Below are 15979 nucleotides of genomic sequence, written 5' to 3' on the forward strand. Positions count from 1 at the left end.
GCCGGTTCTCCACTGGTCCTCCATGACCCTGTGGCCGATTCTCCACTGGTCCTTCATGACCCTGTGGCCGGTTCTCCACTGGTCCTCCATGACCCTGTGGCCGGTTCTCCACTGGTCCTCCATGACCCTGTGGCCGGTTCTCCACTGGTCCTCCATGATCCTGTGGCCGGTTCTCCACTGGTCCTCCATGACCCTGTAGCCGGTTCTCCACTGGTCCTTCATGACCCTGTGGCCGGTTCTCCACTGGTCCTTCATGACCCTGTGGCCGGTTCTCCACTGGTCCTCCATGACCCTGTGGCCGGTTCTCCACTGGTCCTCCATGACCCTGTAGCCGGTTCTCCACTGGTCCTTCATGACCCTGTGGCCGGTTCTCCACTGGTCCTCCATGACCCTGTAGCCGGTTCTCCACTGGTCCTTCATGACCCTGTGGCCGGTTCTCCACTGGTCCTTCATGACCCTGTGGCCGGTTCTCCACTGGTCCTCCATGACCCTGTGGCCGGTTCTCCACTGGTCCTCCATGATCCTGTGGCCGGTTCTCCACTGGTCCTTCATGACCCTGTGGCCGGTTCTCCACTGGTCCTTCATGACCCTGTGGCCGGTTCTCCACTGGTCCTCCATGACCCTGTGGCCGGTTCTCCACTGGTCCTCCATGACCCTGTAGCCGGTTCTCCACTGGTCCTTCATGACCCTGTGGCCGGTTCTCCACTGGTCCTCCATGACCCTGTAGCCGGTTCTCCACTGGTCCTTCATGACCCTGTGGCCGGTTCTCCACTGGTCCTTCATGATCCTGTGGCCGGTTCTCCACTGGTCCTCCATGACCCTGTGGCCGGTTCTCCACTGGTCCTCTGAGCACTTTTGATAGAGACTGACCACTGCAGACCGGGAACACCCCACAAGAGCTGCAGTTTTGGAGATGCTCTGACCCAGTCGTCTAGCCGTCACAATCTGGCCCTTGTCAAACTCCCTCAAATCCTTACGCTTGCCCATTTTTCCTGCTTCTAACACATCAACTCTGAGGACAAAATGTTCACTTGCTGCCTAATATAGCCCACCCACTAACAGAGATCATCAATGTTATTCACCTCACCTGTCATAATGTTATGCCTCTATATATTAGTCTCCGTCACATGTTCAGACAGGAAACGTTTTTTTTGGTGTACTGACTTTAAATGGGAACCGTGTTCTTGTTTTATGATTTTATGAGATCAGTATCTTCCATAACTGTGTTTTTTTTCTTCAAACACGCTAATGACTTTTTAAAGGACTCTATAATTGTATTCCAAAAATAACAAGTATCACAGTTTATAAGTAGGTCACGCTAATGTCCCTCCCTCTCCAGTCGTCAGTCCACTCTTTGTGATGGTTTCTTGCAGCTGCCAGTTCTGTCCCAGTTCACTGAAGTTGACGTAAAACAGTGCTTGTGGTTTAGCCATTATCTGTAACAGCGAGGCCACAGCCTTTACTAAATGCTCTGTCTGCTGTATGAGTGTGTGTGAACCGACCCCTCTTTCTAGGGAGATTGCTATTGGCTTTTTGCCTAGTCCTCAGTTTGACATAGATGGATTTGTGGGTAATGGAGTCCCTGGGGTGGGGGGGATAAGTGGGCATCCCAGGGGGTCAGATTACCGTGTGCTGAGTCAGGCTGTGAGAGCAGACCTGCTGTGTGTAAATCACGGGGAAACCGCTGACATTAGGAACAGCGCTGAGCTGACCCATAAGTCCACATCAGATTGTGGCCTGACTTGCACTCTTTTTCACTTAGTTTAATTACATTACATTTGGATTGTTTTTTAAATGTACCCTTTGGATAAAAGTGCATGCATTTTCTTGCTGTGTGGTTATGAAGTCCATTCAAGAGTCATGTCTAGTCTTTGTTATCTTTCTTTGAAGATTGTGTGTATTATGATGTAGTACACTGCTGACCAAAAATGGTGCTATACAGCACTAAAAGTGGCTCGTAATCATAGGGGAATGACTTTAAGTGCTGTATAGCACCAAATCTTGGTGCTTCAGTGGTTCTTCAGTGGTTCTTCAGCGGTTCTTTGAGATGACTGAGGTGCTATATAGCACCGCTGCCATATACAGAACCTGTTAAGATATGGTCCTATATAGCACCAAAAGGGGTTCCCCTATGATTACGAGCCAAGAACTACTTTTAGTGCCATATAGCACCATCAGTGTATGGTTCTTCAGCGGTTCTTCAGCGGTTCTTTGGGGTGGTGAAGGTGCTATATAGCACCGCTGCCATATACAGAACCTGTTAAGCCCCTATCACTCTAAAATAATGGAGCTATATAGCACTAAAAGGGGTTATTTGACACGTAATCATTGGGGAACGACTTTAAATGCTGTATAGCACCAAATCTTGGTGCTTCAGTGGTTCTTTAGTGGTTCTTCAGCGGTTCTTCGGGATGACTGAGATGCTATATAGCACACCGCTGCCATATACAGAACCTGTTAAGATATAGTCCTATATAGCACCAAAAGTGGTTCCCCATATGATTACGAGCCAAGAACCACTTTTAGTGCCATATAGCACCATCAGTGTATGGTTTTTCAGTGGTTCTTTGGGGTGATTAAGGTGCTATATAGCACCGCTGCCATATACAGAACCTGTTAAGCCCCTATCACTCTAAAATAATGGTGCTATATAGCACTAAAAGTGGTTCTTTGACACGTGATCATTGGGGAACGACTTTAAATGCTGTATAGCACCAAATCTTGGTGCTTCAGTGGTTCTTCAGGGGTTCTTCAGCGGTTCTTCGGGGTGACTGAGGTGCTAAATAGCACCACTGCCATATACAGAACCTGTTAAGATATGGTCCTATATAGCACCAAAAGTGGTTCCCCTATGATTACGAGCCAAGAACCACTTTTAGTGCCATATAGCACCATCAGTGTATGGTTTGTCAGCGGTTTTTCAGTGTTTATTTGGGGTGGTTAAGGTGCTATATAACACCGCTGCTGTACACAGAATTGTTTAAGCCCCTTATTATGAGCCAAAGAACCACTGCTGGGGCTGTTTAGCACCATTTTTGATGAAGAAATAAAATGCGATACAGCACCTCTTATGGGCTCTACATAGCACCATTTCACAAAGATGCTGTAGAGCACTTTAAAGATATAGTGCTATATATAGCACCAAAAGTGGTTCCCCTATGATTACGAGCCAGGAACCACTTTTAGTGCCATATAGCACCATTTTTACATGGAGTGTATACAACATAATATAAATAACTTTTGGAATATTTTGTATTGTAATGGGACATTTAAAATATATTATTCAATAACTGGAGGATGAGTAATTGCATTGCAAATGTTTTAATTGTGTTTGTGTATGCGTGTTGTTTTATTAGTACTTGATCTGCACTGCTGCCTATCACTTCTGGAAAAGAGATTTTTCATCTCAGAGAGATTTTGAGTAAATAAATAATGCAATAGAATGTATAATATAAAAATACATATGTATAATATTATAATATAATTTTATAAATGTATGTATAACATTAAATAGGATATAAATATTATATAAATACATTAATATATATTTAATTACCAATAAAATATTTATAAAAATGCATATGTATAATATTATACAAAAAATAGATGTATAATATTTAAAATATTATATAAATACAATAATATATATTTAATTACCAATAAAATATTTATAAAAATACATGTGTGTAATATTATAATATAATGTATAAAATATATGTATAATATTAAATAGTGTATAAAATATTACCAATAAAATATTTATATATAATAAACAAATATTTAATATAAATTCTTATATATTAATATGTATATAATATTAAATAATATGTTTAAAACTATATAAATATTAATGGATATTAAATATATATCAATACTATATGTATATGTGTATGTGTGTAAGTATGTGTATGTATGTGTATGTATATATAACATTTTATATTTATATAAATTATAAAAGATTTATACATATTTATATAAATACATTAATTATAAAAGATTTATATTAAAATAATAAGAAAAACAATTGTAACATCAAGCAACATAATGAATAGTGCAATGATTTTAGTATATTATTTTATTTTTGTAGTAATATTTTATTTTATTTTTAGTTAAAAAAAAAATGTTATTTGGATAAATAGGCAATTTAGGTAAAATAGGCCATTTTATGTCATTCAGATGCATGGTCAAAATAAATATTAATAATAATAAAAGATTAATATTTATATTAAAATAATAAGAAAAACAATTATAACATCAAGCAACATAATAAATAGTGCAATGATTTAAGTAGTATATATATTTTTTTTATTTATTATCCATTTAGATTGAAGGATAAAAATAAATATTACTAATATTAAAAAGTCAGATGTATGCTTACATGAACAAGAAATCTGTCTTGGTGAAAGGAGCTTCAAAAGGGAATACAATACAATAAAAAGGCAATAAAAACAATATGATAAGAAAATACAGCATTGACAAATATGCTATATACAGATGTATGTGCAAAATGAAAAAGTGGAATAAATGCACATATGTAGATAATGCGTTTAAATTATAGTCACATTATATGAACAATGAAGAGAGCCTGTTTTGTAGCAAATGTATAAATGATTAGATTCATCTATACTGAATTTCATATGTAAAATATAATTGTTTTGAGGTGCATTGATGTAAGTGTTTACAAAGGAAATGATTGTGTGCCTGACCTTTGCCCTTTGCCCTTTGCCCTCCCACAGATTTACAGTGAGAAGAGAAGTCAGTTCAATGTGGAGCGGAATACGCCCAAGCAGCTGGTGGAGAAGGTGGCAGAAGACATTGCCAATCTGCTGAAGAGGAAACGTAAAGCTCTGGAGGTGAGATGCGTTCTCAACCCCTCTCTCCCAGCAGGCCGGCGAGCCGCTCAGGATCGCGCCGTGTCACATTAGAAAGGGGAATCGATCCGCTGTCTCTTTTAATCAGAAAAAAATTGGATTTCTAAAAAAATATTATCAATGCCCACTGTTCTCTATTAGCCTGCTTAACTAAGCAGGTAATGAGTTTGTCTTCCTCCAATCTGCTCCCTCTTCAAATCCACAGGACGTCGACACAGCCACACATAAGACGCGTTTACACATCCCCGTAAAACACTGTGGGCCCTATCTTGCACCCAGCGCAATTGACTTTGTACACCGACGCATGTGTCATTCCTATTTTGCACCCGCGCAAAGCGCGCTTTTCCCTCCACAGAAGCACGTCGCTAAACTAGTGAATGAACTTGCGCTCCCTGGGCGGTTCAGCGCAAAAAAGGAGGCGTGTTCCGGCGCAAACAATCCCTGGTGCTATTTTGCTGTTCCATTAAACAATTGCGCCACTGACCAGAAAAAACCTAGTCTAAAGTCAGTGGCGCGTTGCGCGTTGTTCATTATGCTATTTTAAGGGCGCATGCTTGACCATAATGTATAGCGTGCACAACGCGCATACACTTTGCTCATGTAATCTACACAGATGCAACAGTTATTTTTGCAAATCATAAATTGTTACACTAAAAAAATATTAACACATGAGATGACGGAAATCATTGTGGTGTGCCACGAAGATGTGAAAAAATAGGCATAAATCTAGCTTACAAATTATTCAGGCTAATTGTAATAATTAAGGATAAGACCTGTTTGCCCAATAGTGGCAAGACATATATGTATATAAGGACATCTGACAAATTGGTTTGTCCGTCAAGAACCAGGAAAAAAAATCGACTGAACAACTGAAAAAACTGAAAGACTGAAAAAAAAAAAAGACTGTGAAATCACCTTTACCTTAATGTACAACATTACAACTTCACTTCTCTGTCTTTCACTGCTCTTACAAGAACATCAGTCTCCTCGGCTGTGAACCGCTCCTGGCGTGCGCCTGGTAAATACGCCATAATAATAGCAATCCATAATGGAACTTGCGCACCTGCTTTTAAAGGGAATGTTGGATGACGCTCGGATTGGTTTATTCACGTTACGCCCAAACCACACCTATGAATAATGAAGCTACTTCAGACCAACCCATTTTAGATTTGCGCCGGGCGCAAGAGCCATTTATCCCGCCGGGAAAATAGCAACAGCGCCGAGACCCGCCCACAAAGTTACTTGCGCTTCGCGCTTTGACACTTGCGTTTCAGATCGTTAAAATAGGGCCCTGTGTGTTATTTTACATGTGCACCGTGGTACTCTTTGGTTTGAGATTGGGTCGACGATTTCCAGCCCAAAAGCTCACCAAAACCAGCCCACTCCAAGAACAAAAACGCCCATAATAATGTGATATAATTTTATTGCCATACCAATCAAGGTGGATAAGTACCATTTTTCATATCTCCTTAAAACATAATGGTGATGAAAAAAAAACTATTTCTCAGGAAAAGTTTACGGAAGTGAGTTAAGCTGCAGTTCATGGACTGGCCACTAGAGGCAGACTCCAGAAGGAGCAGAATCTCATTGAGCTCATGTTAAAATGACTTTACAGCAGAAGAACACATGTTTACAGTCTGGGACAAACTGTGCTTTTGGTCTATACGGCTAATTTTGCCCTTCATGACGACTGTGAGGGGGGTGAATGTTTTTATAACTCATTCGTTTACATTATATAAAGCCTTAAAGTTCTGCATAATTAAGGGCGTGGCCACTTTGAGTGACAGGTGCCGTTTGTCTGCTGTCTGTTAGTCACCTCAGCTCCGCCCACGTCCCGCCTCTTTGCCCATTTTCTGTTATCCGGGAGTGACGCGATGACAAGATGGCGACGGCCAGCTTGCCCCGACTTTACGCTTCAGATCCTATGGGTGACGTCACGGACACAACACCCATATTTTTTATAGTCTATGATACACAGCTACGAGTTATGGTTCTTAAAACCTGGCTGTCAGTCATGAATGAGCACGTCTGCCTGCTAATCGCAGTACATGCACACTTGAGTTTTGTTTTTTACAACTATACAACTATACTGACCCCAAACCAGCCCACATTTTGTCCACCCGCCCAAACCCATTTTTACTCGCACAATCAAATTGAAAACCGCCCAATCTGGCAACACAGTTTGAGACTTTTAGAGGCTGATTGAATCATGTGGAATATGGAGGCGCACTGACAATTCCAGCTGAAAAACGAGTGTTTATTAAGCTTCAGAAATGAGTCATGTGTTTGGTAAGTAAAGCACTTCAGTACTTTTGACTAAAAGTAGCATATAAACACTGCCTGAGGTCTTTCACTGGGAGACACTCTGAATTTCTTATCATAAATTGGCGTTCGAGCGAGATTAGCTGAGATTGCTGAATGTGAGTCATGCAGACACACAGAGACTGGAAGTGACTGTTGCAAACCCTAGTGTGCTTCCTCGCTCTCGACTCCCTGTCTAGGCTAGGGTTGCCACCTTCAGTTACACCCATTCACGACACCCAGACCTAAAAACAAAAAACACAACAACAAAAAAACTATTGCATCAAGGACCTCAAGGACACAAAAAAGCATAAGTCATGAACTGATTACTTCAACAATGACAACTGGACAGCTCAACAATAAACTATAAGACAACATGAGATCAAGTATGTGAACTTGCAACAGAACACATTATAAACTTATCAAATTATATTTGATTATTTTATTTATTTCTAAAGAACTCTTTAGTAGCCCACTTTAAAGGGACAGTTCACCCAAAAATGAAAATTCTGTCATTTACTCGCCCTCCTGATGTTCCAAACCTGTATAAGTTTCTTTGTTCTGCTGAACACAAAAGAAGAGATTTTGAAGAAAGTTTGTACCCAGGCTGCTTTGGGGGCACCACTGACTTCCATAGTAGGAATGAATCTTCCTATATGTTTAACATAACAAAGACATTCATACAGGTTTGGAACAACATGAGTGCAAGTAAATGATGACAGAATGTTCCTTTTTGGGTGAACTGTCCCTTTAAGCAGACATTCTGCAGCAGTAATCACTTTTTTGACAATACTGAAATTCAATTTTTTTTAATTTTGTATTCATTTACTTAAATTATGACTATATTATTATTTGTCCCATTTTTATGTCATAAACTTTATATGACATGATTATTCATTATGTATGATTTTATAATATATGTGATCGTCTTTATCGTGGTTTATCGTGAAACTGGTAATCGTCCTATCCCTAACTCTGAAGTTGCATTACTGCATTACCGTTGCAAAAATATTAAACCCACTATTTGACTAGTTCATCAATTCTGGCTCATCCCTACCAGCTACTTTTGCTGTACTAACAAAAAATACAATGTTGAAATTAATTGTATTGTATGGCAGGTCAATTTTAGCCTGGCTCCGCCATCCTACGTACTTCTGCTCAATTTTCATTTTCCTTCAGTTTTCGGTCTGGGACTGCGGTATATTCTTAGGTTTTCTCCGAACAAATTTTAACCGGTCCAATCAGCGAACAGAGGGCGTGGCTGAGAGCGATGATGCTGATGTTGTGCGCTAGTTTGAGTTGTAGTTCAGTAATGGTGGCGGAGAAAAGATGTGAGCGAAGCCATTCGGTCCGTTGTGGGACAGCTGACAAATAATCAGAAGTTAAAGCCGGAGCAAGAACAATCTTTGCTGAGTTTTGTTGGAGGCCATGATGTTGTGTCCCGGGAAAGGTTTGATTTTCCAGCTCGCTCTGTTAGTGGTGAAGGAGTTGCTGAAGCTCTATTCGGACGGTAATTGTTTCGGAAGGTGTTGTCATCATTTACAGCGGCTAGTCAGTGATTTTATTGCCGTCCGTCTCCCAATACCCGCGTAAAAATCCCCGGCCGAATGACCAACTGTTTTAGACAAACACGAGGTCATGTGGTCATTTAATTGCTGTCCGAGTCCACATCTCTGAGTTCTCAAGAATATATCACTTCAAAATTCACTGTTTATATCCTTTTTGACCCATGCAGAGCACCGTACGGTTGCGCTTCGCTGTCGTTTGGATGCATTTCTAGACTTGTATTTCTGTAAATGCTGGCGAGTATTTACAAGAGCAATATATTTCATCACCGCTCAAAAAATAAAAAGAAGAAAAGCACGTAAACATTTGAACGGCAGCATTTATTCTTATCATACCCAGCATTATGATATTTTATTTACAGCACAATCATGTCATGGACGACGTGAGCAGCCGTTCCCGATCACAAAACTCTCCACTGTGAATAAATCACAATCCGAATGCACAAGTTTTAGAGTTCATCACTAAGTTTACGGACTTCCATGTGAGAAACACGATTGGTTATGGTAAATCCAGAGCGGCTCTGGGCAGATCCAATAGTTTTATACTTAAACAGAGTTCCCGCCTTCAAGGAAGTAAACGCTTGTCGATGGAGAGCGGCCAGACTCTGAACAAATGAAATGTAGGAGAGTCTGGTAACACCAGGCTACGTCATTTTGGATTCATTACAAATTACAATGCATTCCGGGATTAGTTTTTATGCGAAAGATGGAAGTGATGCTGATTTTAAATTTGTGCTCATATGAGACATCTGGTAAAGCAACGTAATGTCGCTGCCTACTGATGGCACGTCTTGCTAGCTCACTAGGGTTTGGAACGGAGCCGATGTTTCAGTGCTCTGGATTTGAGTTGGTTTGCCACAAACCGGCAGCTTTCTCGACTGAACGGCTAAAGATAGGGCCCGCTGCTATCAGGGCCAGCAATATGCTGGCGACTAGACCGAACCATCACCCAAAGCCCAGCAGACTCCCGACAACTGAGAGAAAGAGAGATAGCGGAGAGAGAAAATGGGCACCGGAATGAGAACGGCCCTTCAGGCGTCAGGAAATGCGAGGAAATGAAGTTCTGAAATCATTGATTTCGAAATGAGCTGCAGACGGGAGAAATCGAGAGGAAAGAGTGAGCAATGTAGGGCGTGGGATGTAGAACAAGGTAAATCAAGAGAGGAATGAGGAGACGATCTCACGATGAAGAGTTGGAGGGGATGAGTTTTGACATTGTTTAATAGAAGCAGATGGATCATATTAAATCTTGTGTTGTGATTTATGGCTGTTTGTACAGTTGAATCGGTGTTTGAAGTTAATAAATTGGATGCAATCTCGTAGTCTCAAATAGTTAAAGGGATAGTTCAGACAAAGATGTGTGACGTTCTACTTTCAGCCGAACACAATCGAGTTATAGTAAAGCTCTTCCCAGCTTTATAATGGGAGATGAGATTTTGAAGCCCAAAAAGCGCATCTATCCATTGTAAAAGCAATCCATACGGCTCCATGGGGTTAATAAAGGCCTTCTGAAGTGTTTATAACTTTATAGACTAGAATCACAGGCTTCCGACCGTATGTGAGTCTAGTTGCGGCGGAAGATTGACCTCTGACCCGACGCTGTATACAGATGTGTGTTCAGTTTCTGAAGAACGTTTGACGTGTCCTGTTTAAACCGCTGGTTTGCATCTCTGTACAGACTTCAGAAGGATCTAAACAAGTGGCTGGTTGATTTTAATGGCGTACCGAATCACGGCTAAGGGTTATGTTTGTTCGGAGCATTTTGTTTTGTAAATGAGGTACAGTGTAATGGAGAGTTCGCAAAGAAACTCGTGTTGAATATGATAGCAGCTTCATCACAAACCGTAAGGAAATGATTTCATAATGCTTTGTCTGTAAGCGACGGTTTTATATGGATAATGTTTCCTTAGCCAATCATTATGCTGCGTTCACACCCAACGCGAATAGAGTGTCTGGAGCGAGTGATTTCTATGTTAAGTCAATGTTAAGACTAGGTAAAGACGATATATCGTGATATAAAAATATGACGATATGTATCATTGATGGAAACGATTTGATTCGCAATATAGAGTTGTTTTAGCCAAGGCTCAACTTGTTGTATTAGGCCTATTTAAGGTATTCACCCAAACACAAATTTACAAATGTACCCCAAATGTCCCTACATTTAAAGTCCATTCCTCTCAAATTTAAAAGATCCAAAAAATGTCATAAAGGCATCATAAAAATAACTAATCGAGTGGTCTAATCCAAATCCAAGTCTTCAAAATGTATATGATGAATATATTTATAAGAATATATTATTATATTAATATATTAGAATATATTAATTTAACACAACACGCATACTGTAGTAAACATGGACATTCAAATGATTGCGTGACGCGCGAAAACAACATGAGAGTGAGTAAATGCAGGATTAAAATGTTTAGCTGAGCTAAACATTGACAGTTTGAGACACATTTTCTTGCGATTAGAACTGAGATTGATTACATTGATCATCTGAAGTGCACGCACTCTTCAAAGTGAAAGCGCAAACATCATTCAAATAACCAGATCACATTTAGTTTTAGTAGCATGGTTATTCAAAGCATTTTAGATGGTTTATTCTATGTGTGTAGTGCATTAATAGCGGGAGAGGCGGGACATAGCGAGCACCGGGAGAAGTGCGAGCATGGGGAGAGAATCCTAATTGTAATGCGTGAGGGAATAAAATGAAAGTTTAGTGACATTATTACTTTAAACGACTATATATAATGTTGAATATAATGTATAATAATGCAATGGGGGAATATATGTGGGTCCTTATAATAATACATTAATAATAATAATATTATTTGAATAATAATAAAAAAGCATTTTTGCTTAAAATATCGGATTCATATCGTATCGTGAGTTCAGTATTGCGATTTATATCGAATTGTGACAAGAGTGTATCGTTACACCCCAAGTAAAGACGCATTGACACACGTCAGAGGTCCTGCGGCGCGATGGACGTGTTTTCGCCTCATTCGCTTGTCCAGTTCGGGGGAAGGAGGCTAATCGAGTGTCTTGCGCGAGTGATTTCATTTGGTCCTTTTTGTGCATTTGCGCGTTTGAAGCGAATTCGCGTCTGACGCCTGAGTTGAAAAATCTGAACTTTGGCACCTGTTTGTGCCGCGTTAACCAATCAGGAGTCCGCTTACTGAAAGCGTATTATTGCATTATTATGGTATGACAATGATGAAAATTGTTGTAACTGTTCTTTCATGCATTTAATAATAAAAAAAAAGTCACTCATTCAACACAGAGGAATGACTGATATTGGCAGTGAGCCGTCATACCAGGCCCGGTTCTATGCTAAGCACCCTCAAACGCAAGCAAAAGCACCCTCAGTTGATACTGTAATAATATAGGCGAAACAGATTCGGCAGATTTGCACATTTATGTCAGAGTTCTGGAGAGCGTCAAATGCATCTATTCACAGTGAGTTTTTGCAGCGGTGAGTAATGTAGCCAATCACAGATATAGTTGTTGATCTCTATAACGCGATCAGAATCTCACCGCTCAAAACGCCAGAGTTTTTATTCAGTGCTGACTTAATGCCGAAACCTCTCAAAAACTCTTGCGAAACCTTTCTAACAAACAAAGTCAAGACACGATGTAAGAAGAGATTTATTGTTGACAAGACGCCTTCATTTTTATAAAGAAACTTTGTGAGATCGCGATGAACTGACAAAGTAACAGCATTTATCTTGGCTCACTTTCGAGGCTACAGTCATTCATTGAATAAACTATTATTATCCTATATAAATATAAATGCCACTTTGCACGAGACAGAAATATCCTCCTGAGACCCAGATTAGAGGTTTTGCCATTATTTAAAGAATTTCTCTGACAATATACACAGTTTTAAGTTCTTATGAAGTACAAGACATTCTTTTGAAAATATTATTACATGTCTTTTTACATTACAATGCATTAATATGCAAATTAGATACAGATGCATTGCCTATAGAATGGGAATGGCATTTATGACCATGTTTACACAAATATTGCATGAAATGGTATATCAAATGATTATGTATCTTTCATAACATTGAGAATCATCTTTATACAAAGTTTGGATTAAAAAAAAAAGGTTGAAGCATAAAAATTGTTTGGTGAATGACAAAAAAAATCCCATTGTTTGTCTATTCATGTCTTTTAATTTTCTCAATAAAGGGGTTCTGGTGAAAAATGGTTCATAAAAAAATGTTTTTTATGCTCCAAACAATAAAAAAAAAATCACAAAACCTTTTTTTCTGGTTCCCAGGAAGATGACATGTTAAAATACTAGTAATGCATTAAAGCAATGTAAAGGCAGACTAATAGATTAATAGACAATTTGTAGCAAAATATTTTTGAAATTCCAATTATTGGTAAATGACTTGTAAATAAATAATCATAAATGTCTCACTTTACACTGCTATTGTGGAGCCGTTGCTTAGCCTATCTGCACTTTACTAGAGCACCCTCAGCAATTTCAGAAGCACCCTCAGTGATTTGATTCTGGAACCGGGCTTGAGTTATATGGAGCTATATGGCCGCGGGACAGGCGTAAGTACCGCTGAAAGCAGCCATCATCCAGACACAGCTCCTGGAGCGCCTCGAACGCACGTCTATTTAGCTTCAAACACTCGCTTTATACGGGCGTCCAATTCGCTTTAGACGCACGAGTGGATTCAAAATCTTCAAGCGTCCAACTAGACGTGATAGATGCGAATTTGGGTGGTTAAAAGGGTGGTTTATTGCTCCTTTTTACAAGATGTAAAATAAGTCTTGGATGTCCCAAGAGTGTGTATGTGAAGTTTTAGCTCAAAATACCCCACAGATCATTTTTTATAGCACGTTAAAATGGTCACTTTTTGAGGGTGAGCAAAAACATTCCGTTTTTGTGTGTGTCCCTTTAAATGCAAATGAGCTGCTGCTCATGGGGCGGAGCTCGCGTTATCAGCTCTTATCACCTCATGCAGACAGGCAATGAAACTATTCAGCCTTTTATGATCAAATCTGAGTCAGACAATGATGGAGAGACTCAAGAAGATGAAAACATGTAGAGTGAGTCAAGATGTTCCTGAATGGTTAGTTGATGAACTTATGAGTCATTGATTAGCATATTCTGTCTATAAATTCTCAACATAGCCTCGCCCCCTTTTGTTGTGTGTTCCCGGGGGCGGGGTTTATGTAAATGTTAGGGTTGTGATGTCACTAACCCGTGAAGAAGCTCGTTGTAGTCCCTACCAGTTGTTTGTTGTAGTCCTTAAAAAGCGATTTCTGTAAAAGGGTTTCTCCCTTTGCTTTGAACTGTGAGCGTCGTAACTTTGCAGATGTTGTTTATTCTCAAACAGCGACACTACACACTCACTAAAGTCAAATCATAATCAACCACCTCTTTAACCCTCAGAGCCCGACGGCATCGCCCACGACGTCACACGGCACCTCCGATAAATATCTATATTATTTCATGAAACTTTTATCGATTTTCTTACCGTTTTTACCAGCAGAAAGCTAACGAGCTAGCCATCACGGGGGTGTCTTTGGTGTCTTTGTAGCCTTTACAGAAGGTTTTCTATCCAGCCTGGAACATGTGCATCTTTTTGGAGTTGTTCAGCAATAAATCAAAACGCTTACATCCAAGATATATCCACTTGATGTCCATAATTTATAAATTTTCCGTCATTTTTGCCGCTAGCGCGATGCTAGCTGCCATTTTGGATGAGGGTTTGACCAATGACAGGCTGATCCGTCATCCACGTTGGTGTGCGTCATTACGCATTACCACAGCTCTGTTATTGTGGAGAGAGAGACACGCACGGCTAGTGTTGAGGAGAGAGAGAGAGAGACGCGCTGCAGTTTTGTGGAGAAAGTTTGAGGAAAAAGTTTGAGAAGAAAGTTTGTGGAGAAGTTCCTGATAGGAACTGTTTTGAGGCTTGGCACCAGTAAATATCCAAAATCCAAAGAGGCCAAAAGCGCCTGGACTTTTTTTGGAAAAATGTAAATAGTTTTGGTTCTGTATAAGTTATCATGTTTATTCCTGAGTTCCAGGACCCCAAAGACTTGAACAAACTGTTTTCCAGAGGAAATATGCTTAGCTTTTATTTATTTGTGTGTGTTTTCAATAAATATTTGAGTGATTCAATTTCCGTTTTATGTTTTCATTTGTCTTTATGGTCCCATAACTTATTTTACATTCAGGTGACATCAATGCAACACAAAAATACTGACAGTGCAGCTTGTCTTGAAAAAAAAGAGGTGTGTCAATTGTCTGTGCTCAACAGGGTTGATGTTTTACAAGCTTTTTTAGTAAATAACACCAGGCGGAAAATTAATTGTAAAAATACCCTTAGGTCTTAAAGGGTTAAAAGAGCCGTCTCTTAAAAATTTATAATTTCAGACAGTGTCAGAATAAAAGTTGAAAATAATGAAAATAATTCAATAACAAATCTGTCATGACCCCTTTAAAAATGTGCACAGAATCGACAGAATTTGTGAAAGCCACATTGAAAATCATACGCCATAATTCAAAACCTTATTGAAGTCTGTAATACTTTTAGTTATTAATTGTTTACTTCTATATAGTATCGGAATTAGAAATGAGCTTCTACAGATTTGAGGCAATATTCATTTTGCCGTTTCAAGCACAGAAACTGGTCCATCGACCCGTTTATTCACACCTGCTTCTTCAGGCCACAGCTAATGAGTGTGCAAGATAGACCCGCGCCCCAATTCACACACTCTCCGTCCTAAATAATACGTGAGATTCACATTAGTGTGTCCCAAATCATTTTCTCTTCAAAATAGTTCACCAAAGCTGCAGGATGTCGTTTTTCCATTGGCTTTATCCAGAACGAATGTCTGTGTGCATCATTGGTAAAAGCATTCTTACATCGCATTGAATTGATTATAATCAATGTCTGTGTAAATTATTCATCAAACAATTCTTATATAAATTGAAGCCTGTATTTATAATGCATTATAAGAGTATTCTTAATGCATTATAATACATGCATAATGTCTTATAAACAACCTCGTATCATCTGATAAATAATCATAACAATAGTTACAACACATTATAATATATAATATAATTACCTATTTGTGATTATAACTTGTAAGAGTGCAATGCATTATAACATCAGATGAAGCCTGCATTTATAATGCATCATAAGAGTATTCTTAATGCATTATAATGCATGCACAATACCTTATAAACAACCTTGTATC

At 39.3% G+C, this 15979-nt stretch overlaps 1 protein-coding gene across 3 annotated transcripts in view; it reads left to right on the forward strand.

The window, feature by feature from the left end:
- The window catches only part of cacna2d2a (calcium channel, voltage-dependent, alpha 2/delta subunit 2a), a 399611-nt gene that overhangs the window by 90968 nt on the left and 292664 nt on the right, over positions 1-15979 (forward strand). For all 3 annotated transcript variants that reach the window (XM_079841618.1, XM_079841619.1, XM_079841620.1), the window contains exon 3: positions 4737-4853. In XM_079841618.1, coding sequence (XP_079697744.1) covers positions 4737-4853 — 117 coding nt within the window. The remainder of the gene's footprint in view (positions 1-4736; positions 4854-15979) is intronic.

The sequence above is a fragment of the Gobio gobio genome (assembly GCF_949357685.1).
Source record: "Gobio gobio genome assembly, chromosome: 17".
NCBI lineage: Eukaryota > Metazoa > Chordata > Actinopteri > Cypriniformes > Gobionidae > Gobio > Gobio gobio.